The 26,360-nt window shown below is 36.9% G+C and overlaps 2 protein-coding genes across 11 annotated transcripts in view; both read right to left on the reverse strand.

Annotated features, from left to right (window-relative positions):
- Window positions 1-1,328: 1,328 nt before the first annotated feature.
- Window positions 1,329-19,209, reverse strand: mpp4b (MAGUK p55 scaffold protein 4b). Of its 4 annotated transcripts, none has more exons than XM_067372738.1 (22): window positions 19,035-19,209; window positions 14,654-14,779; window positions 14,351-14,472; window positions 14,199-14,276; window positions 13,028-13,111; window positions 12,608-12,739; window positions 10,560-10,641; window positions 10,324-10,409; window positions 9,534-9,605; window positions 9,162-9,358; window positions 8,931-8,989; window positions 8,803-8,820; window positions 6,605-6,646; window positions 6,489-6,509; window positions 6,243-6,257; window positions 6,074-6,115; window positions 4,658-4,837; window positions 3,928-4,008; window positions 3,752-3,845; window positions 3,500-3,608; window positions 1,881-2,015; window positions 1,329-1,783 (listed from the first exon to the last, which is right to left on the reverse strand). In XM_067372738.1, the coding sequence occupies exons 2-22, from the start codon at window positions 14,709-14,711 to the stop codon at window positions 1,592-1,594; spliced, it is 1,899 nt and encodes a 632-aa protein (XP_067228839.1). In that variant the 5' UTR covers window positions 14,712-14,779; window positions 19,035-19,209; the 3' UTR covers window positions 1,329-1,591. The 4 variants fall into 4 exon arrangements, 2 of the variants coding, with proteins under 2 accessions (XP_067228839.1, XP_067228840.1); XM_067372739.1 differs by lacking the exon at window positions 19,035-19,209 and adding an exon at window positions 15,923-18,064; XR_010893385.1 differs by lacking the exons at window positions 1,329-1,783; window positions 1,881-2,015; window positions 3,500-3,608; ... (10 more) ...; window positions 9,534-9,605; window positions 19,035-19,209 and adding an exon at window positions 12,038-12,320 and having other exon boundaries at window positions 10,343-10,409; window positions 10,560-11,888; window positions 14,654-18,086.
- The window catches only part of als2b (alsin Rho guanine nucleotide exchange factor ALS2 b), a 38,184-nt gene continuing 30,382 nt past the window's right edge, over window positions 18,559-26,360 (reverse strand). For 4 of the 7 annotated variants that reach the window (XM_067372736.1, XM_067372734.1, XM_067372735.1 and 1 more), the window contains 8 exons: window positions 25,584-25,741; window positions 25,395-25,502; window positions 25,100-25,276; window positions 24,963-25,008; window positions 24,095-24,156; window positions 23,856-24,005; window positions 23,481-23,577; window positions 19,481-21,276 (listed from right to left, as the gene is read on the reverse strand). In XM_067372736.1, the coding sequence (XP_067228837.1) occupies window positions 21,238-21,276; window positions 23,481-23,577; window positions 23,856-24,005; window positions 24,095-24,156; window positions 24,963-25,008; window positions 25,100-25,276; window positions 25,395-25,502; window positions 25,584-25,741 (837 nt within the window). In that variant the 3' untranslated portion in view covers window positions 19,481-21,237. Of the gene's footprint in view, window positions 19,100-19,202; window positions 21,277-23,480; window positions 23,578-23,855; window positions 24,006-24,094; window positions 24,157-24,962; window positions 25,009-25,099; window positions 25,277-25,394; window positions 25,503-25,583; window positions 25,742-26,360 lie in introns of those variants that run through there. The other 3 variants (XR_010893384.1, XM_067372732.1, XM_067372737.1) reach the window with 3 other exon arrangements.

A 26,360-nucleotide genomic window follows, 5' to 3' on the forward strand; every position in this document is an offset into this window, starting at 1 on the left:
TTCAGACCGTAATTATATGTATATAAGGGCAGATTTTTTATTACAGTCTATGGGGCAGATGCTGTTACTAGCTGACAAAATCACACTGCAATTTAACAGTAGAAACACTTTTAATGTCTTTTAATTAAAGTCCTACTAGACTATGAAAATAAGCATGTAAATTATCTGTAATGCAGGTGATATTTTTTTTCTGTTTAAAATAAATAAAAAGTCATAAAAATGTTTGTTCTAAAATCCAAAATACAGAATTTGAGCAAACTGAAATGAGTAAAACGTTCAATTAATTAAATATGAATTTACAAAATGATAATTTAATATATCAGTGGTATAAAACCAGCAATCCTTGTGGATAGATTTTTATGGAAAGCCTTAAAGGGATAGTTGAAATAAATAAAAATAAAAATTCTGTAATCATTTTCTCACCCTCATTCCAAAACTGTATGACTTTCTTTCTTCGGCTGTACATAAATACAGAATATATTTTTTATAAATGTTTCAGTGTTTTTTTGGTCCATACAAGGAAGTCAATGATGTTTAGTTCCCAATGTTCTTCAAAATATCTTATCTTGTGTTCTGCAGAAGAAAGAAATGCATAAAAGTTCAGAACAACATAATGATGAATAAACGATAAACTATCGATTTTCAAGTTTTCAAATTTCAGTTGAAAATGCCAGTGTCCCTTTAACGCATGTCAACTCAAGTGATGTTAGTTCTGTTCTTCTCATTTTTCTCCTCGTCACTCCAGGCCTGGAAATCCTCAAAATCAAGTAGTTTAAAGTGGATTAAGAGTTCTCAAAAAATATATTTCTTTTGGGGAGCTGTAGCTGTGCCTAATTATAGTAGGGCTGCCACTACTTTATATGAATTTAAATCACAGCTTAAAGGGATAGTTAATCCAAAAATTAAAATGATCCTAGCTAGTTATTATACTTAATAAAGTTTTAAATATGGATATTTTTCTTACAAAAAACCATTGCATTCGCTTCAGAAGGCCTTTATTAAACCCCTGGAGCTGTATGTGTTATATTTATGATAGTTGGATGCATTTTTTTGGGCTTCAAAACACGCCCTCCATTCACTACAATTATAAAGCTTGGTAGAACCAGGATATTTAAATATATCTCTGATTGTGTTTGTCTGAAAGAAGGTAGTCATATACACCTAGGATGGCTTGAGGGTGAGTAAATCATGGGATAATTTTCATTTTTAGGTATCCCTTTAAAACTTGTTTTTCAGCATGGCTTTTAACCATTTACTGACTGGTTGAGGTGTCTTATTGTGGTGTGATGTGTTATTTTACAAATGATGTAAAGCAAAGCACATTGGTCAACAAGTGTTGTTTTAATTGTGCTATATAAATAAAGTGACATTGACATTAATAAAGGTTTAGGTTTTATACATTTTTTCACAAGGGCAAACAAAAGGACACCTGAAAAAACGTGAATGGAACATTTTATATCAAGACTAACATTTTCACAGACAAAACACATTATTCCCACCATAAAAGGTGAAAAAGGAAGTTTATTTGCACATCCATGCCCATCTGCACTCCTACAGTATCCCTGAGCTGTTTTCGCGGCGTCTCTTCATATTAAGACTGGTTCGTTGATCTGATCCATGCGGTCGGTACCCACTGTGGTTCATCCTGAGCTCTTCTCACTGCAGTCAGCAGCTGCACACATGCGGCCTGCAGACCGTCGTTTACAATCACATGATCGAAGAACTGACAGTAATGCTGTTCCATCTTGCGTCCTGCATCCTCGATCTCCTGAAAATCTTCATCCTGTCTCAAGAGAGAGAAAATATAGAGAACAATGGCGATACTTTAAAGACAGTTAACATAAACTGAAAAGTGAACACAGGTAAAGATGCAAGCTCACCTTAAAGGGTCGGCTGATGTAGTAATTTGTGATGATATGAGAGTTCATCCGTGTGCGTTTCATCTGCTCAACAGTTGGAGGCTTTATAAAGATGACATACGCCCTCAGCTCTGCGGTCCTCACTGACTCTAATGCCTGAAGGTCAAGAACATAGCAAGCAAAGTAAATCGTCAGAACAAGTTAGGCATAATTCAGAATAGACAACAATTATTTCTTCATTAATTTTATGAATTGTTCTTTGGAGGATTGTGAGTGGTTTGCCCATGCAAAACTTATCATGATGCCAGGCCTGTTATAGTGTGTTCTGGGTGGTTGCTGGCCTATTTCAAAAGAATCCACCAGCAGTCTGTGTGATACTCTGGTCTCCAGAGTCAGTTCAGTTCAATTCAAGTTCATTTGTATAGCGCTTTTCACAATACTTATTAATACAAAGCAGCATTACAGAAAATTCTTGTTTCAATGTTACAACTGGAAAGTATTCCAGTTGAAAGTATTATCAGCCAGAGATGAGTGTGTCAATGTAATGCCCATACGGCAGGAATATACATCTATAACTTATATCTTATAGGATAGTTAATTTCATGTATTCAATTAGGCAGAAACAATGAGTGTGTTAGGAAGTGAATACAACTTGTGCTTATAACAATTACAATATAAGGATAATATATGAGTTTTGTATGTCAATCCAAAGTTGGATTCAGATATGACATTTTTTTTTTACTTGTTTTATCATCTACTAGGTGAAAATCATAAATATTATTGTTTAGAATGATTATATCAAACTTATTATCATTAAATAAACTAAAACTATTAAAGCATTTTTGCTACTTGAAATGAAGCTGAAATAAAATATAAATATTAGATGAAAAAGTTGCCTAGGCAACTAATTGAAACAAGTATAAGTTAAAACACTAAAATTACTAACCAGTATTGAACTAACTGAACTAATGCTGAAATAAAAAATATATATAAAAATGTCAAGTACAACGAAATTACTAAAAATGTAACATTAAAATGAAAACTGAAAATATAAAAATAACAGATATTTGAAATATATTAATAACCACATCTATGTTTTAATATTTAGGGTTAGTCACCATGAAATCAAAATGGACAATTCTTGTCTTTTTTTTTTTTTTTTTGCAGTATTTATTAAAAATGATTTATCCATGCAGATCATAATTTTGTTTAATTTATGTGCACTTTTAATCTTTAATAAATCAAAACAACTTCCCCTCCCACTTGCAGCAACATCTCTTCTCTGATGACGCATTTACTGCTGCAAGGGTGGGACAACTTGTCACTCACATGACATCACAGTTATAGCAAACTGCAACCATCCAATCAACTCCCAATGGACAAAATAAGTCCCGCCCTACATTTTTTCTTGTTCAAGAAGCCGCTTCACTCGGATATACATCACAATAAGGAAGACAACACTATCACAAATCCCAGTTCATGCCAACTTTAAGGGTTTGTTTACATCCCTAACATTAAATATTATCAATACACCTTAATACAACTAATAATAACAACAGATATATATATATATATATATATATATATATATATATATATATATATATATATATATATATATATTGCCAGGAGAAACTCACATGTGGCTCAATGTCAATCACACAGATCTTCCCACTTGCCAAAACATCTTTAATCGCATCCACACTAGTGCCATAGAGATGACCTCTCAACTCCCCAAACTCAATAAATCTGAGAAACAAAGAGGAACAAAGTATCACTGACCTATTTAGCATTAAGAAAAATTTTTTTTTAGATTATAAAATCCCCCCCCCAAAAATAAGTACATCAGGAAACATTATCTGTTCATGCACAGACTAGTATTTTTAGAGCACCTGTGATTGCAGACCATGGTGTCAAACTGCTCTCGGCTGATGAAGTGATATTCTCTGCCAGATTCCTCATGGCATTTGGGTGGCCGTGTGGTATCTGAGTGGAAATAAATGTTACATATCTTCAATATCAGTACAGTTGTTGCACATTAAAGTAAAATTTGGAGTATGAAACTCACGAGGAACAGCTCCTTGGTAGACCTTTGGATTGATCTCAATTAGCCTCCTGCGTAATTCATTCACCCCGACACCGGAAGGACCTGATGGCATATCATACATTATAATGTGTAAGCAGGAATGGAGCTAGTACAAGATCAACACTATTCTAACGGTCAAAAGTTTGGGGTCGTTAAGATTTTTTAATGTTTCTGAAAGAAGTCTGTAATGCTCACCAAAGCTGCATTTATTTGATTAACAAAACAGTAATACTGTGAAACATTATTACAATTTAACATAACTGTTTTCTATTTAAATATATATACAAATTTATGTGGAAACTGTGATACTTTTTTTCAGTATTCTTTGATAAATAGATTGTTCAAAAGAACAGCATTGTTGTGAAACAATTTTTTCCCTAACACTATAAATGTCTTTACTGTCATTTTTTATTCAATTTAATGCGTCCTTGCTGAATAAAAGGTAATCTAACTTACCGTAAATTTTTGAATGGTAGTGTATCATGGTTTCCACAAAAATATTATAAGCAACAAAGACTGTCTTCAGCATTATAATAAGAAGAAAGTTTCACAGTATTACTGTTTTTACTGTATTTTTGATCAAATAAATGCAGCCTTGGTGACCATAAGAGACTTCTTTCAAAAACATAAAAAAAAAACAATAACCTTATTTTAAAACTTTGACCTGTAGTACATATATGTGTATTTTGTTGGCTGATTTTAGCCCACTCACCCAGCAGTGCTATGAGGCGGTGCGTGTGCCCCGGATGGTGCTGGTACCGCACCACCTCCTCATAAGGGTTGGCCAGAGAACTGTAACAGCTTGTGGGGCAGCGCATGGTGCAGGACTGGGACGTCCCAAAAGCGTGACCTCGCCGACGACGACAGAGACGCAGACTTCGTCGAAAACCAGCTGACAAGATAAGATGTACAAAGCACATTAAAAAAGCAAACAGATAAATCAGGAACAGATAATTAATATATCGTATGTGTTTTTTTTTTTTTTTTTACTAAACTAATATAATCAATGCATGTGATCTAAGAGTGATTGTACAATAAATAATAAAAATAACACTCCAAAATGAGTTTTGTCATCCCCAACCACCTAAATGGTCAATATGAAAAAAACCTTATTCATTTAAAGGCACAATATGTAGTTTTTCACCACTAGAGGTCGCCTATTCAAAACAAAGGCGTAGCTTGATGATGCCGAGATTGTGCGCGGAATCATGGGAGATGTTTACCTCACAGCCGGTGGAAAAGAATCCAATGGGACTCATTGGAAAATCATGTTCATGGATGAGATTATTAACATTACTGTAGTATGAAGCAGAGCAGGACAGAGTGCTGTGAGAGCTGAACAAGGCTGCTGGAGCGGTTGGCAATGAGAGACGAGGGCGACACACGGCTTGAGAGCAGCGAAACTTTTATTATGTCACAGTCACCGCTTCCACTTCTTCCAGTCAAGCGTATGAGGGGTAACGCAGCGCTGTTTATCATATTAGACACATCTGAGTGCTGAAACTGATGTTATGACGTTACTCTGTGCGTTCGCTTGGCAGCTGCTATGAGACACTTGTTGCACACTGCAGTAAGCTAGATCGATATTACAATATCATTTTAATAAATGCTGGAGGCTTGTGTTGTTAAATGGCATGCCATTAATTTTAAAACACATTCTATGATGGAGAGAATGTTGTATTACTGTTAAGACTACATGTGTTGAGCTATATAACAATCTTTAGTTTTCTTTCTATTATATATTAAAGCTTCTTTAGTGTTTCCATGGTTTCTACAAAATAAAACAAAACCGAGGGTAACGCATGTATGATATCATTGATAGGCGACGCATGGACATATAAACATTCTTGGAAACATCTGGGATAATTTAAGTATACAAGTCAACAAAATATATAAACTGTTCTAGTGGTTTTTGGATATATTAATTTAAAAATCTTACATATCGTGCTTTTAAATCATTAGTATGTACACACATATGTATGTGCAAAATGTAGGTATCTACAACCAACTCGTAGATAAATCAACCAAAGTTGCCTTCATCTGATCAGTGTTTGTGATGCTGTGAACCATCTAATCTGCTGTAGCAAATATAAACCAGTAAATCTTGTAATATCTGAGAGACACTCACTCAGATAAATCCCCTCAATGTTCGTGTTGAATTCGCTCTCCTCTGAAACACATCACAAGACACAGTTTATGCATATTTGAACAAATTCAGTGACTTAAATAAAATCAGCACAAGCAATGGCAATTAATATTAAACTTTATGATTTCTATAGTGATATATACACACTCACCATCTTTTAGCTCTTCTTATGAATCATCATGAAGGAAACAGAAACATAAGTTATCAAAAGGCAACATTTTATTGTATTTAAAGATGCACTGAATAACATTTTGTGGCACACTTCATCTTTAACACCATTAACATAATATTGATATAGTCACAGAAATAGTTTAGGTTGGGGGTCAGTATTGTTAAACATCGACCTTAAATCTGAATTCAGTACATTTTTCTCCTGAAATGTTCAGGACTTACCTACCAGATTCAAACGCCTCCTCATCTGCGCACAGGGAACACAAACACACAGGTGTGAGTATAAGAAGCATTATATAGATAATATTTTAATTCTCATTTAAATCAAACAAGAAAACTGACCTGCTTCAACACATTTTTCATCTATGGCAATCAGGTCATCCTCTGGGGGGAAAAAGAGGCAAAAAGGAAGATCAGTGATGAGTCTGAGGTCTGTTTCGCACTGCAGTGTGTGAGCAAAGAAATAATGTAACTAATCTGTTTTCAGTTTCTAATACACAACTGAACTGCGACCCTATACAGAAAACAGTGATTTTTTTCAGGATTTTACATTTTCCATTAAAAATGGACATAAAATATAAAATGGTTTTCTAATTCACATGGGGAAGACCACATTTACATCCAAGAGTAATTAATCTATACGGAATGGAAAAAAACAAAATAAATTTTGTTTTTTAAACTTCCTATATATCATAGAATTCTGCAAAAAAAAAAGTAGAACCGATAATAATTTCTAACATTATTTACAGTTGTGCTGCTTAATATTTTTGTGGAAACCATGAGGTAAATATTAAGCAGCACAACTGTATATAATGTTAGAAATTATTATAATAATTATAATAGAAATAGTGCATTTTCACCATATTTTCTGCACCCACACTTCTTCTAAACTCATTGTATGTCAGGTGCTATACAGATTCATATAATTAGAATATTGTGAAAAGTTCATTTTTTTTATGGTAAATTATTTTTAAAAATGAAACTTTCATATATTATAGATTACCTATATGTAAAGTAAAACATTTCAAAAGGTTTTTTTTTCGTTTAAATTTTGATGATTAGAGCGTACAGCTCATGAAAGTTCAAAATCCAGTATCTCAAAATATTAGAATATTTCCAAAGATCAATCAAAAAATGGATTTTCAAAACAGAGAAGTTCAAGTTCTTTAAAGTATGTTCATTTGTACACTCAATACTTGGTCGGCAGCACATATTACAGCAAATGACTTGCTCTAGCACAAATTACAGCATCAGTGAAGTGTGGCATGGAAGTGATCAGCCTGTGGCACTGCTGAGGCACTTTTGAGCCTTCAGATCATCTGTATATTGTTGGATCGACTGTTTCTCATCTTTCTCTTGAAAATATCCCATAGATTCAGGGGTCAGGCATGCTGGCTGGCCAATAAAGCACAGTAATATCATGGTCAGCAAACCACTTGGAAGTGGTTTTTGCATTGTGGACAGGTGCTAAAGTCCTGCTGGAAGAGGAAATCCGCATCTCCATGAAGCTTGTCAGCAGATGGAAAAATAAAGTGCTCCAAAATCTCCTGGAAGATGGCTGCATTGACTTTGCACTTGATAAAACACAATGGACCAACACCAGCAGATGTCACAGCCCCCCAAATCATTACTAACTTCAGAAACTTCCCACTAGACTTCAAGCAGCTTGGATTCTGTGCCTCTCCAGTCTTCCTTCAGACTCTGGGACCATGATTTCAACATGAAATGCGAAATGTACTTTTATCTGAAAAGAGGACTTTCGACCACTGTTCACTGTCCAGTTCTTTTTCTCCTTAGCGCAGGTAAGATGTTTATGTTGTTGTTTCTGTTTCAGAAGTGGCTTGGTAGTCCTTTTCCTGAAGATGTCTGAGTGTGGTGACTCTTGATGCGCTGACTCCGGCTTCATTTGATTCATTGTGAAGCTCTCCCAAGTGTTTGAATCGGTTTTACTTGACAGTATTCTCAAGCTTGTGGTCATCCCTGTTGCTTGTGCACCTTTGCCTTCCCAATTTCTTCCTTCCAGTCAACTTTGCATTTAATATGCTTTGATACATCAGTCTGTAAACAGCCACCCCATTCAGTAATGACCATCTGTGACTTACTCTCTTTGTGGAGGGTGTCAATGATTGTCTCCTGGACCATTGCCATGTCAGCAGTCTTCCCCATTAGTGTGGTTTCAAAGAACAAGAGATACCCGGAATTTATACTGTAGGGATGGTCATTTAATGAAACTCAAATGTAAATATTCTAATATTTTGAGATGCTGGATTTTAGACTTTCATTAGCTGTACACTCTAATCAACAAATTAAAAAAAAAAAAAACTTTTGAAATTTTTTACTTTACATGTAGGGAATCTAGTATAAATGAAACTTTATATTTTTTATTAATTTACAATAAAAAAAATATTCTAATTATATGACCAGCACCTGTATATTCAGGTGGGAAGTGTGAATACTGTAACCTGTTAATATGAGTTCTGAAACAAAGTCAAATTCAAGAACGGGGTTGTGTATTTCTAGACTCTTGACTAAATGCTCACCTTCATCCACTGTACTCACTGCAGGTTAGCATGGAAACAAAATATAACCAATACATAACAGTTGAATTAAACACATACTGAATAAATGCACATATAAAAGAATAACAGCATTTATACAGTTTACTCACAGGTTTTGACACAAGTGTGAGGTTGATAAGGCTGAGACCACCAAAACTCTTTCTGCTTCCTACAAACACACAAACAATCATATTTTGGTTTTAAAATTGGGGACAGCAGTGATTATCAGCATAATCTCAAATCACATTCAAGTCAGCTGCCAAATCTCATCACATCACAGCCTATGCAGAAGTGTAATTATTCTGTCACAGACCTTTAACCCCTGACTATTTAGAACTGACCTTTTCAGCAAGCTTGTGGAAGGAATGAGGCCAGCGCAGGCAGAGATGCTGGGTAGTTTTACAGCTTGCCACCAAAGGGTGTCTGACTGATCCACTATCTCTAATATATCTCCCTTCCTGAACACCATGCCGGCATCTGCGCAGGGAATGGAAGGGTCCAACTGGGGATTGTAGTCCACCATGGCTCGCACATACAGCTTGTGAAAAGAGAGAAAATGTCATGCACATGTACAAAAGGCCAAATATAGACACAGATCTATATAACGATTCCAAGCAACTGGATGCTTGATTTTTTTTAAATAATGATTAGCTCATCAGGTATCCCATTCCATTTCTGCAATAGACTAATCAAGTTGAAGTTTATTTGCTCACCATGGTTTGGTTGTTGACTGGCCTGTCAGTGATGGGAACCACCTTAAACATTATGGTTCCATGGGAATGAGCCTGTGGCAGGAAATGAAGACACAAAATATTCATGAATATTGATTTAGCATAGTATTCTTTTATTTCCCTTTAAATTAAATGAGAATAGCTTTGTGCTTTGGTAAAGTAGATCACTGGTTTGAGATAAAGAGAGTAATTTATTCTACTTTAGCAACCAACGCAAAGTCTTATAAAATTATGGATATATATATATATATATATATATATATATATAGCTATGGAAAAAATTAAGAGACCACTCCAAGTTCAGAAATCAATATTAAGTGGTCTCTTAATTTTTTCCATAGCTGTATATATATATATATATATAAATAATGGACATGTCTTGCTGGTCCAAAGTGGTTTTGGGCTGAATAGACTTGAATAGTTCAATGAAAAAGCTGGTAAAGCTAGTCAAGCTGGTCTTGCTGGTGAAGACAGTGTAACAGATGCCAGCTGGCAAGAGCTGTGCAGGTAAACCTCACTCCCCTGGCATCAAGAGACACACTAGCAACTGACACTTATTAGCCTGCTTGCCTCCCATGCCAACTGTTGCCGTTTGAGCCCTGCTCAATGTAGGCCGAGCAGAACTGGTCACATTGGTGCCGTGACCCGGATGGGATGGAGGTTTAAAGGGGTGAGTGTCACGAAGAGCTGTGACAGAATCAGTTATACTAGCTAAACAGCAAGAGGGGACAAAACATAACATATACTCATAAGAGTGAAAGTGTGTACTAACTAGAATTTGTATGATCTGTTCTGGTTCCAGTCCAAACACAGGTTGACCGTTTACCTCCACGAGCCTATCTCCAGCATGCAAAAGACCTTAAACGGGAAGCACATAAACAAAAATGGAGTCTCTGTGAGACATGTAATATAAATATCGAGTGTATACAGTAAGTGAGTATGGCACATCAGAGACACAACTAGAGAAGAGAGATTCAGAAATAAACAGTACAGTCAGGGAACCCTCACCACTGCGGTCAGCCAGTCCTCCATGTATAACCCGAGCAATGTATATTTCCCCTGTCACGTCATCTCTCCTGATTGTTGCTCCCTATATGTTAGAAGAAAGCAGATATCAATCTGCACATTTCTACAAGGCTTCATTCGATATGTATGAAGCACAAAACATGCATTCATCAAACATCATTGCTACATCTGATGGAAGTGGCATGTCAGGAACATTATTAAATGCTACATGAAGGGAATGAAGAAACAGTCAAAAGAATAATCAAATAATTAAGAAGAGAAATTATGATATGAGAAGGGATAGAGTCATGGAGATGATGAAGATGTTAACCCAATGAGAATGACCAATAAAAAAACAAAAAACAATCACTTCCAAAAAGGTTTGACAAGCACTAATGTGACAATGGCGATGTCAAGGCCGGGTTGTGAGTGATGACATATTAGATGAATACACACATATTAAATATTTAAAAGACCTGCTTGAGACTGCCAGAATCTGAAAGGATGTTCATAACGTGGAAAAGTGAAGGTAGCCTTATTCCTTTTTCTTGTTTTTCTTCTTCTTCTGGTTAAAGAAACATCCAAATGTGCTGCTGTTCACTTTGTGGTTTTGAGCAGGGCTGGACGTCAACGACCCATTGGTCATCCAGTGCTTTACATCATCCTGTCTCCTTTGAGAAGATAGAAACGGCTTTGTTTTGGGATTAAAGGATCTCCCTGTTGATAGTACTGGCTGCTCCAGCAGAGAGATAGCAGATGAGGAAGAGGAGGAGGAGGAGCAGGAAGGACAATGAGAAAAGCGAGAGGAAGAGGCAATAGCTGGACTGGTGGGAACACTGAGCGATCTGCTACCCATCCGATTAACCACTGTTCTTGTAGTCTCAGTGCAACGTGGAGGTACTGAAGTCGTGTTGCTTGTGGATACTAGCTCCTGGAGCTTCTCTATTACATGCGTTAGTATTGTCAAGGCTTGAGAATTCTCCTGCACACTCTCAGATATGCGTTCAGTAGCAGCGGCCATCCTCTCACCAAGCAGGTGGACGTTTTCAGAACTGCGCTCCATGCAGCTGGTGGCCTGCTGCAACGTACTCTGCAATTCAGCCAGACCTTCCTCCTTTTCCAGCCTTGTATGGGAGCATGTGATGACCCGATGACAGTGCATTGGGCTTGGGGGAGCAGTTTGGGCATGAGGGGTTGTTCTCGAATGTTCTGGAGGGGGATGATAGCAGCAAGATGATGAGGAAATCCATGGGGAAGGATGGGAGAATTTATGTGGCACAGAATTACCAACATCACTCTCCTCCCCACTGTCTAAATCCTCAATCAAGTTGTCTTCAGAGAAAGAATGAGAAATGAATGGTGAAATGGATGAAGGCAAGAAAACAAAAGAACACTAATTAGATAATGCTTTCAGCATACAAGTCGCAAATCTTGATGAATGTAGTAAGGGGAATCTCCGAATCCACAGTTTTGGTCCTTACCAATCACAACTGAGCTACAGACACAGGGGGCGGAGCAGCTGAGGCTCTGTTTCCACAATGCATTGCTCTGTCGGCAACTGCCAAAAGTGTTGCAGAGGTGTGCGGCGGTGGGAGCAACAACACTTGGGGACACAGTCTCTGTGGATATGGAACCACCCACCCGGGGACCTTCCAACTTGGCATCTAAGCCTCCATCCAGCTGTCCCCCAGCTGAGAAGAGTCCACAGTGGGTTGCTTGCCTTAAAGTTTCCCAGTGGCTTTGAAACCTTCTTCCAGTTCTGGTCTATCCATGACAACACACAGCTCATAGTTACCAAACAGAAAACTTTACAAGATCAGCTATTATTTAGATTTAAAAATAAATAAAGTAACGGACAATCTAATATATAAGAAACATAAGAAAGCAATTTTTAAACCACTAGCAGTCTTTATCGTTGTACCTTTTTGCCATGCTTATCTGAAAGAAAGACTCCAGCATTGTACATTGAAAGAGCCAAAATAAATCACAGGACAGGTCAGTAAAAGCAAGTCTTAGATTTGCCTGCCACTCCTTTTTCTGGTCATGCTCACCAGAGGCTGATTGTTTTTGACTAAGCAAACAATCCTCATGACTTCCTCATCTTCAGGCAGGTCTTTAGGCAGTGCTGGTAGATCTGGCTCATAGTCCCTCAGACTTACTGTGTCATGAGCTGAAAGGAGAGCCTGAAAAATAAAATATATGTGGTTTCTATTATTTTTAAGATTGACAAAACATTCCACACAACTAATTGAATACTTGAAGTGTCAATCTTTAAAAACTTTTAATTAAAAGAGACATAACAACGTCTGCCAACATCTATTGGTCCATAAAGTCTGGTCTAAAACTTTATGAAAATATCTGGCCTGGGGTTCTGATAAGTAGAGAGTGATGGCCAAAACACTAATGACTTTGCCCCTCTAAACCGCTTATTGTTTAAAAAACATAATTGTATCTTTAGAAAGAATGCTCACCTGAAAGTGGGGCTGACTGAGGAGGGCATACAGTTCTCGAGCTTCATTTGAGGGGTTAGGGACTGCAAGCAAGTCAGACAGAACCTAGAGTGCCAAAACAAGAGCAATGACTTATTAGGAAATCAAAATGTACAAAAGTTGGAGTCAAGACCAGACTCCCTAAAAGCTTTAACAGACCTTCTAATGGTGCTTTTCCACTGCATGGGACGGCTCATTACGGAACGGTATGGCTCGCTTAAATAGTACTACCTTGGTTGAAGTCCCAAGCGAGCTGTACCGATACTAAATGTGACGTGTAAACACTGCAGATCACTGAATAATCACTACCAGCATCATTGGATTTGAAACACGAGACTCCAAACCCGCTAGATTTAAATAGTCAGAAACCGCCACCGCTGTATCATTTGTTCGTGAAACGACTTGCTTTAAACGACCGTCGCACACAACTTGAAAAATGAAATGACTGTATCATGGTCAGTAGACGAGGTGCAGACTCATTGGTAGCCGAGGAGCGGATCCACGGCAGTAGAGGCGGCGCAACTATAATGATCAGTTTATAACTAAACTGCAGTGGAAAAGCAAACCGAAAATAAAGTGAGCTGAGCTGAGCTGTGCCGTACCGAGCTGAGTAGAACCACGAAGTGGAAAAGTATCATAAGACAGGGATGGCAACTTCGACCCTTGAGATTCATTGTCCTGTAGAGTTTAGCTCCAATCCTAATCAAACACTGCTACCTCCAATTTTCGAGTAATTCTAATTACTTTGGTTAGATTAGATGGACAGTGGACTTTGAGGGCCAGAATTTCCACCCCTGCTCTAAGACCTAGATCCAAACCAATACCAGACCCCAAAGGCCCAGACCAGCACTAGGCCTCATAAGCCCAAGATTCAGGCCAAAACCTAACCCCAAATAAGCCCCAGATTCAGGTCAAAACCTAACCCCAAAGTCACAGACTGGAGTCAAGAGATCTTAAGACCAAGACCACAAGATCAAGACTCTGATTGGTACAATCTGCAATGTTTGCACATCCTGAGCCACACTAAGAGATCAAGCTTTAGAGGTCATGTTTTGGATATTTTGAACTCCATCAAGAAAGTATAAACAAAGCACATGGTATGAGCAGACCAAACTATGGTGAAAATTAAGGACAGTGTGAGAGTAGAGCTGACCTGTAGTGAGAGTCCAGACGAATATGAGAGATACGGCCTAGCTGGACTCTTTATGTGCCTCTGTAGACATTCATACACCTTCAAAGAAAAAAAAGAGATGATGAACCCTGAACTATAACTATAATTCTGTAAGTGTATAGGATGGACTCTACCTTTAGTAGGGACTGCAACCAGGGGGCGTTGAGGAGACTGTGCAATAGTTCAGCTCCATTTATATCTTTATTTACAGAACCCCTCACCTCAGCAATCACATATGCTAAGATCTGTGTCAGACCTGGAACATACAAAGCAAACACCTCCAGAACTTAAAGCGTGTTGGGAACATGCCAGTTACATATGATGCTGGATGGCTTCTTTAGCAGCTATAGTAGGGGTAATATTATCATGTTGCTAATCAGCTAGATAAAGTTGACAGCTTACAAATTTAAGTAGTTACTTGTATTGCAGCTTATTACCTTTGTCTCCCATCTCCAGTGGAGCTGACCGTTGATCAGTCTCCACGTCTGGTCTCATTGTCAATCCAGGAGTGCTTTGGGGTTCAGGCAATAACAGAACAATGCACTGACCCTCCTCATATACAACTGCAAGAAAAAGCACATGAACTCAAGTACAACTGCTGATCAGTTATCGCCTGTTATATATCCAAGTGAATTGTAAATTCAATAGAAATTTCATGTTTCACAAAAACACGTAAACTTCACCGATGGTCTCTATGATCTACTTAAACTTACACTGCTTTTGAGAAATGCAGTATAGAACTTTTTGTAGTAAATTAAATTCATGTTTGCAGGCTTACCTTACTTCAGTGGTTAATATCTCACACATAATGAGTTAGTTATGCACTTAAAACCTTTACAGGGAAATAATGGTGGTTGTTTAGGGTGGTGTGGCTTAAAGATCAGGACTGGTATCCAAAAGTTTGTAGTTTCAAACTCAATAAGGATCATCATTGTGCTCTTGTGCAAGGCAGTTAATCCTAGTTTGGTCCATTGGGACTGTCCTTGTCATTAGTGTACTATATGTTACTCTAGATAAAAGTGTCAACGGTATATGACACATTTGCATAATGGCTGATAACCCAAAGGTCCTATAGGTTCCAATATGGAAATCCAGGAATCTAAGAATGGAGGAGGTCCATAAATGCCCTTGTTACAGTTTTGACCTTGAGCAAAACACTTAAGTACAGGTTACTCCAAAGGACCTGTCCTGGTCCTAAGTGGCTTTGGATAAAAACACATCTGCTACATAAACAATAACCCAAAGAACACATGGAAGAGTGCGATATATATTTCTCAACAGGATTTGCTATGAACACTGCAGGAAAAGACACTGGATATAAGTTTGCAGATCTTTAGAACAAAATAGGTGCACCTAATTTCAGACTTCATGACTTAAATGGGTGTGACATAATTCAAATATTCTTCTTTCTGAAAGTTACTGTCCTTTTAAAAGTAGTTTTAACTCAGTGTTTGTGTATTTGAGTTCATTTGCATAGCCAAATCTGATTTTTGACTGCAGGATATGTATAACATTTACACACAGCATTGCTGAATCCAAATGAAACATCCCAGGAATACACACAAGGAAAGGTTTAATGATTACAGTGAATAAACAGCCTACTACATTTGTCCCGCAGGGAGCTTCCTCATAGATAAGCCCAGAAGGCAAGAACCACAAACCCACATCCAGACAGAGAGACTTAGAAGCAAATCCTGTTTACTCACCTCCCTTTTCCCTCACGTTCAGTTCGTCTTCTCAGTTTAGATCCCAGTTTAATATTTAACACACTGACGAGCACACTGAAGAGGGTTTAGTTTGCATGATGATGGTCAGTTTAACTTACTCAAAAATGATGGTATGAACAGAAGGAATAACATGGATAGTATTCCATAACAGAGCACAGAAAAGTCCTCTTGGAAAAAAGAAGCGTAATCCCTCTCTATCCTGCTTAATCCCTCACAAGCAAATGAGTCAGCTGGGGAGAGAGAGTGTGTAGGAATGTGAGAGAGGAAATTAGAAGAGAGGGATTGGATAGTCAGGATGTGACTATGAGTGAATTTATCTCCTTTCATATTCTTTCAAACGTCATTCTGTCACAAAACTCCTTTAGTCTTTCAGCTATTGATTCATAACACATAATCACACACAACACAATCAGTGCCACATTCTTACTATCACAAACATTCGGTGATTAAGATTTAATCATTCCTCACCCAGTGCATAAGATACAAAACACCTCTCTCTCTCTCTCTCTCTACCGCTGACCCACTCGCACACAGATGATGATCCCACACTGAATACATCCTGTATCACGTACACACACACGTACATGGGATGTAATCCTCTTGATTATAAGAGTGGAGTGAATGACACACTCTGACTTGTTTTTTGATTCTCATCACACTGCACTGTTTTCACATTATACCTTTTAAAATAACACAGTACATGACCTGATCAGGGCTATAGTTGTCAGAAGGGGTTTATCTCAGAAAAAATATATACTAAAATATATTTGAAATACATCTATTTTGTGCTAAGTATACTACAATATTTTTTTTTACATGTTTATGTGCTTAATAAAAATACTCTGCAATTATATGTTTGGTATACTAAACAACTAATTTTGTACTTTAATTGTGCAGAAGTAGTGCTGAGATCCAACTAAAGATATACTGAAGTATATTTAATTGTGCTAAAGTGGAACTATTGCAAGTATACTTCAAGTACACTTTAAATATCTTGCATTTAAAGACTGATGTTATCACACTATTCTTATTAATAGTGACATTGAAACCCATTTTAGTCATAATATTAAGACATGTGCATTGTGCAATAAAGAGATACTCCAAATAAAGATTAATTATAATTTTATATCAGCAAGTCTTAAGTGATATGTCAATAAATATGTTAATGGTTTTGAAGTATACTTAGAATTTTAAAAAGATTTTGGTATAGGTTTTTTCCTAGGGATGATTTGAGCCAAAATTTTAGTTGTATAAATGCTTGCTTTAGTAAGTTTATTATTTTCTTATCTAACACTGCCCTCCAAAAGTTTGGAACCACCCCTGGCAAAGTGGGGTTTTGGACGATATCAGCATAAATCCTTATCATTTTTTGGTGCAAATACATTAAAGTAACTTGACATTATCATTGAAGACCAGCAATAATAATTTTCATTTTGATTACATAATAATGGCAATATATACATGTCAAAGTCAGACATGCCCCTTTGCCAGCTGTGATGCCTGGTTACTGGTTTAAACTTGGCCCAGATTTGTAAAAGATTTTTGGGTCAGCAAACCAACAATTGATTGCCAATTAAGTTTAGAATACAATGAACCAATCAGAACCCAGTTTAGGTCAGATAGCTGCTAATGGTGGATATTTTTGTGTATAAACTGTTTATGTAATAAAATATGTTTTCGTAGTTTGTGTTGTCCCTTATCAGTGCAAAATTATCACAAATTAAAAAGGATTCATGCCAGTATTGTCCAAAACCCCATTCTTCTAGGGCATTTCCAAATTTTTGAAGGGCAGTGTATATTAAATTCTATTTTTATTGTTATTTACTTTGATTTAATAAACCAATAATGTAAAGTCATTAAAAGTAGTGAACCCTATGGAAGAGGATTAGGGCCAAGCAATAACAAAAAAATAAAACCATCTTGAGATTAAAGTTGTTAAATTTCGAGAAAAAAGTCGAGATAAAATGTTGAGAATAACGTCATTAAATTACGAGAACAAATTCGTTAAATTATGAGAAAAATGTTGTTAAATTTCGAGAAAAAAGTCGAGATAAAATGTTGAGAATAAAGTCAATAAATTATAAGAATAAAGTCATTAAATTACGAGAAAAATATTCATTAAATTATGAGAACAAATTCGTTAAATTACGAGAAAAAAACCCGTTAAATTTAGAGAAAAAAGTCGAGATAAAATGTTGAGAAGTGTCAATAAATTATGAGAATAAAGTCATTAAATTACTAGAAAAAAAGTCATTAAATTACGAGAACAAATTCGTTAAATTACGAGAAAAAAACGTGTTAAATTTAGAGGAAAAAGTCGAGATAAAATGTTGAGAATAAAGTCATTAAATTACGAGAACAAATTCGTTAAATTATGAGAAAAATGTTGTTAAATTTTGAGAAAAGTCGAGATAAAATGTTGAGAATAAAGTCAATAAATTATGAGAATAAAGTCATTAAATTACGAGAAAAAAAGTCATTCAATTATAAGAACAAATTCGTAATTTAATGAATTTGTTCTCGTAATTTAACGAGTTTATTCGAAACATTTTATCTCGACTTTTTTCTTAAAATTTAACTACTTTAATCTCGAGATGGTTTTATTTTTTTATTATTGCTAGGCCCTAATTTTCTTCCGTACGAACCAGACAATGAAATTCTGTCATTATTTCCACACCTGTGTCGTGAGAATGACTGACAGAAAAGGACACTAATGACTTTGTCAATGACAATGTTGTTTCTATATTTTGTGTTCTGCAGAAGAAAGAAATATATACAGGTTTGGAACAACTTGAGAATTTTTTTGGGGTGAACTATCCCTTTTACATGGCACCTAGTCAGCGCTACAGCATATTTGTTTCACTTCCATTTGCAGTTTGAAACACTTATTGGGACTTCAAACAGTATCACAAAGAAAGTCTGTTTAACACAACATTGTTATTCTGTTGGGCAGACGCCCATCAACCCATCTCTGGGTAAAAGGGACTTTTTAATATATTGAAGGACCTTATGCTTAAAAATGATATATACAGGCATTAGCTGATTGGTCATCAGTTTAAAGTAAAAAGGATAAAAAAATGTTGATCCTAACCCCATTAAGGCCAGTCTAAAGCAGTCGTTCCAAAGATGTGTCAATATTCATCCATTCTGACGAGGCTGAAACAGAAATATTAAAATGCAGCAAACCAATTAATCAGACGTAGGACAACAAATAAATAAGCTTATCAAATTTCATAAGAGAGTACAAACACTTACTTACCCCAATGACCAAGCATCCAATCAAATTCTGACAAAGCTATTTCGCAGATTATGCCAGCAAAATATTCTCATTTTCTTTTAATTCAAGAGTTGATAATGAAGAAGTGTTTGCCACCTTGACAGTTCAAAGCTGCCACTTCAGTGGAAACAGACAAATAGAAGCAGAATGTTATAGTTAGCAGAATGTCTAAAATTAAACCATCGAAACAAAGTAACTTTTTTTTATTCCAACCCCCCAAAACGTTTTGGAAACAGCTGTACTAAAGGCCAAGTAAAAGAGTCAAAACAACAGATTTTAATTCCCAATCATTGTTTTATTGCCATCTATCTGAATTATGTCAGTAAACAATTTGAACATACAATATTCTTCAAAAATGACAGAAACCTTAAACATACCTGCACACATACACACATTCAAACACAGGCTCAGTGTAGAAAAACTGGTGTGGAAATACAAACCGCAACTTCCTGTACGCAAAGTACAACATGAATCATGATATTCATGCAACATATCAAGTGTCAATGGTCGTAAACATCAACAGTCCTTCGCCGTAACAGTTTGCACGATTACATTTAGTAACATACAATCACACACTAGCATCAAAATCCTGATCTCTGATCCTTGGAAATGGATTTTCTGGCCATTTATTCGAACTTCCTGTCCTTCTGGTGCTCTGTACATGAAATACCCTGCAGATTATCTACATCGCTCAGATTATCTGTGCTGCAGCCAGATCTAAATAAATAAAACAATGTCAATAAAAGAAAATAATGCGTTAGGCTGTTGAGCTTTAAAACGTGACACTCAATTCAAAGCTATTGCTGTGTAAAGAGATGGATTGACACACATCCATAACACTGTCAGAGGCACTTTTAAGAACACTTCACTTCAAGAAAGAAACTGATTTTAGCAGTGAATACTACAGAGTCAAGCGACCTTTCTGCAACAGTTGCTTAATTTAAGAAATTCAGAAAATTGACCAAATTAGTTCAGCATGCAAATTGTGGCTCATTGCTTTTTCCAGTGTGCCAGTGACAATCCGCTAAAAAAAAGTCAAACACTGCCGACAGTTACTCAGAGATGCAGAGAAACCATTCCAAGTGTTTTCTGAAAAGACATTTTTCAGAAAACTGACCACAAGAATACTTAACAAGAGTGCATCAAAAGAAAACTGCTGTGTGAGTGCATAGAGAAAGAACAAAACGATATGTGTTGATCCACAAACACTTCCTATCTCAGCTTAGTGTCAACCGTTTTAATACCAAGTTCAGTTTGGCTGAACAAAGAAGCTTGTAAACTTGTACATAATAAAGCAGATCATCATCACTGTGCAGTTGGTCAAAAGAACGCTCAAAATGAATCAGACATCAGCAATAAAAGTTAAAGCCTACATTTTGTGTTTCTTTTCATTGACAATCATTAATAAGAAGCACATCATTTTTCATTTATGTGAACAGATTCATGGTTTGGGTCCAAAGCAGTGTGCTGTTTGCAATTAATGATGTAATACGATCAGGAAAATGTAGTTTACTTCAAAGACAGAGGTAGATGGAAACCATTATTTCGGATGGCTTACAGTACACTAATGAACTTCATACATCATTAATCGATAACTGACACTGGATCGGCCAGTGCGTGTGCTTGAAGGGAGAAGTGACGTGCTGTTAAACATCATACATTCTGAGCCAATGAAGTACAGGCTCTTTAATAAAAGAACAATATTTCTGTAGCATGATGGAATGGCAGCAGTTAAAAGGCTTTTTGAGAGAGGAAGACACAAAAATGTAAAGAATATATGTTAATAAATACCAAACCAAAGACTGACTTGCACATAAACCGGACTGTTTGAATGTGAGAGCTCAGATTTCATGGAATCACCCTTCGCCGGCCATGTGATCCAGGCTCAGAACATGGTTGGCTCCTCACACTTCAAGTCATGGCAAGCGCTGTCTCTCGAACACTGTGTTTGGCTGGTCAGTTTGTCAGTCATTGCACTGCCTTACCAGATGGGTTTGGAGAGATCATTACGTGTTCATTACGTGACCTTCTCATGCTGGATTTGATAGTAGCATGCCTGGACAAAGCAAATAAAAGAATTCATGTTTAAAAAATGTCATATTTAAAGGTGCCCTAGAACCAGTTTTTACAAGATGTAATATAAGTCTAAGGTGTCCCCTGAATGTGTCTGTGAAGTTTCAGCTCAAAATACCCCATAGAATTTTTTTTAATTCATTTTTTTAACTGCCTATTTTGGGGCATCATTAACTATGCACCGATTCAGTGCGCGGCCTCTTTAAATCACGCGCTCCCTGCCCCCCGAGCTCTCAACTATAATACAGTGCATTTACAAAGTCCACACAGCTAATATAACCCTCAAATGGATCTTTACAAGATGTTCGTCATGCATACTGCATGCATGGATCGGATCATGTGAGTATAGTATTTATTTGGATGTTTACATTTGAGTCTAAATGAGTTTGATACTGCTCCGTGGCTAAAGCTAACATTACACACTGTTGGAGAGATTTATAAAGAATTAAGTTGTGTTTATGCATTATACAGACTGCAAGTGTTTAAAAATGAAAATAGCGACGGCTCTCTTGTCTCCGTGAATACAGTAAGAAACGATGGTAACTTTAACCTCATTTAACAGTACATTAGCATCATGCTAATGAAACATTTAGAAAGACAATTTACAAATATCACTAAAAATATCATGATATCATGGATCATGTCAGTTATTATCGCTCCATCTGCCATTTTTCGCTATTGTTCTTGCTTGCTTACCTAGTCTGATGATTCAGCTGTGCACAGATCCAGACGTTAATACTGACTGCCCTTGTGTAATGCCTTGAACATGAGCTGGCATATGCAAATATTGGGGGCGTACATATTAATGATCCCGACTGTTACGTAACAGTCGGTGTTATGTTGAGATTCGCCTGTTTTTCGGAGGTCTTTTAAACTTTTGAGATTTACACAAGAAGGAAGACACAATGGAGTTTGAGACTTACTGTACGTCTTTTCCATGTACTGAACTCTTGTTATTCAACTATGCCAAGGTAAATTAAATTTTTGATTCTAGGGCACCTTTAATTCATATTTAATGAGGTAAGCACTGAGTTTATGATTAGCTGTCTGTTACTAAACAACTTTTACATTCTATGTATGTCTAAAATAGAATATCAAAAAGATATTTTATATGCACATTCCTCAAAGGGTTCAAGTTGGTCATGCAGTAACTTTAAGAGATTCACCAACAGAAAGCTTCTTGGTTTGAAAGTGACTTCTGTGCGAGCTGCAGTTCATACATCGTTACACTACTGACAATTAAAAGGTGCAGTGTTTTAGCATCTAAATTTTAGCGGCATCTAGCGCTGAGGTTGCGAATTGCAACCAACGGCTCAACACTACTATTACTACTACTTCTTCATGCGTATATAAACATCGTGACGATGCAAGCTGCCTCTGAAAACACCAACAACATGAGACGAGCTCGAGCTACAGCGACAATGGAAGCCTACATAGACGACGGATTGTGCAAAGAGGTTAGAAAGTACCCTCATTTGTACAACTCTAGCATGAAAGAATACAAATATATTTACATGGGTTGTAACTCATGATGAGAGATTGCTCAACGCAAACGAGTCAAGTGAAGTATAAGACTGTGCATTTGACTGTGTGCGTACCCTACGTGTAAAAAAACGAAGTATACACAGGGCTATAGGCTAATGTCAGCTATAGTGATTTTTTGGTATACCAAAAATAATTCTTTTTTTGATATTTGGCTTAGGGTTACTGGTAATTGGTACCGAAGTCGTTACTGAAATTTGAAAAATGTGACGATACCAGCATTTCCCTCTAGCATTTTGAGCGCTGTTAAGCACATTCTTAAACACCTCTGATTGGCCATTGTGTTCATAAGCTCAACAGATATATCTGTGATTGGCTACAATGATCAATGCTTCAAAAACATGTTGTAAATGGTCATCAATGACGCTCTTCACCAAGCGCTTACACAGATATAAACGGGAGTGTTTGAAATCAGGGATATATTAGGGATCCGCTGATAGACACTTGCTTTCAAATGTTCCCATGTGTATCTGTGTAAGTGCTTGGTGAAGAGTGTCATTGATAACCATTTGCAACATGTTTTTGAAATTTCAGTACCGAAGTCGGTATTTTTGACAACCCAAATTTGGCTGAAATTTCACCAACGTGATCACATGTTAACACTGACTTTTGTTAACAAAAGTTAATTATAGTGTAAAACTATACCTTGAGTGTGGTGAACATGATGCCATGCTCTCCATGTTGTACACATGGATCCATCAGGTCCTCGATGAGACTGACCTCTGACCCCAGATTCCTTATCCTGACGAAAACAACAGCTGTCTATCATTTAGAATGACTACTGAAGGATCATGTGACTCTGAAATCTGGAGTAATGGCTGCTAAAATTCAGCTTTCAAATAAATTAACATTTTAAAATATATTAAAACAGAAAGCTGTTATTTTAAATTGTAACAATATTTCATAATATGAATGTTTTTAATCTATTTTTGATCAAATAAAAGCAGACTTGGTGAGCATAAGAGAACTTTTTACCATCCCCAAAAGGGGGCCTTAGAAACCCTGTGATCTCATCCTTACCGTGCACGCAAAACAACAAAGAGGAAGACAGGAAACAGGTCATCCATAGACCACAAGAAATCCTGTTTCAGAAGTGCAAGTACTTCCTGGGTTATTTCCTCGAAGGTCAGCTGGATGACCTGAAGTTTGTCTGAGGGGGTGAAAGTTGTGCTGTTGAAATAAAAAGAGAAAAAACCTTGAAAACAATAAACCAGAGAGAGAAACTACAAAAGTTATCGGACAAAAAAAAAATATCCTACCTTATTTGCTGTAAAGTCTCAACCGCTGAGGCAAAACAGCTGTCTTTAGTGCTTGAGAGAACCTACACACCCAAAATATTTCCATTAATATTGCTTCATGTTCCAGGGTTTTATTTCAGGTAGCATAATCAGCATATTGCCTTCAATGAGAGATTTATGAGACTTTTTGAAGTGCCCCTATCATGCTATTTTAAAGGTTCCTAATGTTGTTTTGCAGGTCTCTTACAATAGATTTACATGCATCCAAGGTCATTTTCTCATAATATACATTTCAGCATCACCTCTTTTCTCACAGTGTCTGAAACGGTTCAATAAAAGATTCAGTCTCAGCTCTGGAGGCTTCCTCAGCACTTGTATACAGTGATACGAACGGTAATGATGGCATCGGTTTTACCATATCAATTCAAGCCAGTGTCTTCATCCTTTGGAAGTGCATAGAGTGTATTTGCTTTTGCAGTGCAACAACACAAATCAAACTCTTCCAGTCTCAGCTACAACTACAGTGTTTGAGGGTGGGTTAAAGTAGACATTGTTCATGTTAGGGTGAACACATTACAAGTAATGCAAGTTATGTAATCAGATTACTTTTTCAAGTAACTAGTAAAGTAACGGATTACTTTGAAAAAGTTTAACTTTCCCCAACACTGATGAAGCCCGGCTGGCATTATGTAAATTTGTTATGAACCTACGTACGTTCATGCAAGACTAAAATCAAAAATCAGTTCTTTCTTTTGGGAAACAATAACTCCATACATCATTCACTTTGAAACTTTTCAGACCTTTTACATTCACACACAGCTATATTACACATACATACTAGGGGCACTTTAAAATAAACTTATAGAGTCTCTCTTATAAAAGGACATACCTGTTGTTTTTCTCCATGTACGGTAACAGTCACAGGCCAAAACTTCCTGTGAAAACAGTTGTTAGTGGCAGTAAGATGGATCACTACAGGATAATCAAATCTATGCATGTCTCAGAGTAGTTGTGCGTGGGACTTACTGTTGCACCCCAAGGAAGGCGAGCAGTGCCAGGTCTGGTTGTTTGTTGAGTCGGAGCACACACTCCCAGTACACATCATCCTCCTTCTCTTTCTCTAAAGCGTAGAGAGTGAAGAGAGGAGGATAGAGACGTGGCAACAGCACCGGCAGGAGGAGAGCAGAGCTGCTGACCACACACCTGCCACACACATCATGTGATAATTATTTATAATTACAGTTGTTCAAATACAGAATTTGGTCAAGGTATTATTTGTCTTACAATATTATATCTGATGATATAGTGATATTTTACATACCCAGGTTTAGGAGACTCAAGCTGCTTCACAGCTGGGTCTGAGCTGCTTGTCTCTTTTGGAGGGTCAGCCAGTGAACCTCCTTCCTCCGGCAGATCAGGAAAGAGGAATCTAAACACAAACACATACATAAATATTAATAGAAAAGACATTTAAAACAGACTTTGTTGTTAGTTTGACTGACGCACTTACCTGACGAGCTGAAAGATGCGGCTGAGATAGGACTTGATCTCATTGACGGCCTGGTGCAGTAATCTGCGGTTGGCCCCGACACCAACGTATGTCATGCGGTACACCGAAACCAATGTCTCCACCAGCCGACCCAGAGGATGCAGTGGGGTATCACATGCCTAGGGTCAAACATCAGGGGTCAATAATGACATATAGTGCAAAATCATCACACAACTCCTTAGAAGAGCAAAAACGGGACAAATTACACTAGAAAGACAATATTATGTTAAAGGTGCCGTAGAACATCTTTTCAAAAGATGTAATATAAGTCTAAAGTGTCCCCTGAATGTGTCTGTTAAGTTTCAACTCAAAATTAAATTAATTTTTTTAACTGCCTATTTTGGGGCATCATTAACTTTGCACCGATTCAGGCTGCGCAGCCCCTTTAAATCTCTCGCTCCCTGCCCTCCCGAGCTCTTGACTATAAGTGCAGTTATACAGTGCATAAACAAAGTTCACACAGCTAATATAACCCTCAAATGGATCTTTACAAGATGTTCGTCATTCATGCTGCTTGCATGCATGGATTCCTGTCAGTAAAGTATTTATTTGGATGTTTACATTTGATTCTGAATGAGTTTGATGGTGCTCCGTGGCTAAAGCTAACATTACACACTGTTGGAGAGATTTATAACGAATGAAGTTGTGTTTATGATTAGTTGTGTTTATTTATAGCGACGGCTCTCTTGTCTCCGTGAATACAGTAATAAACAATGGTAACTTTAACCACATTTAACA

This window comes from Chanodichthys erythropterus, chromosome 21, assembly GCF_024489055.1.
Source record: "Chanodichthys erythropterus isolate Z2021 chromosome 21, ASM2448905v1, whole genome shotgun sequence".
Classification (NCBI taxonomy): Eukaryota; Metazoa; Chordata; class Actinopteri; order Cypriniformes; family Xenocyprididae; genus Chanodichthys; species Chanodichthys erythropterus.

Coding starts and splice junctions, on each gene's coding strand:
- mpp4b (XM_067372738.1), bottom strand. CDS start 14,711: ATGAGACCAGACGTGGAGACTGATCAACGGTCAGCTCCACTGGAGATG. Junction 4,838..6,073: donor CATTGAGGGGATTTATCTGA/GTGAGTGTCTCT, acceptor TTATCTTGTCAG/CTGGTTTTCGACGAAGTCTG. Junction 1,784..1,880: donor ACATCAGCCGACCCTTTAAG/GTGAGCTTGCAT, acceptor CTCTTGAGACAG/GATGAAGATTTTCAGGAGAT.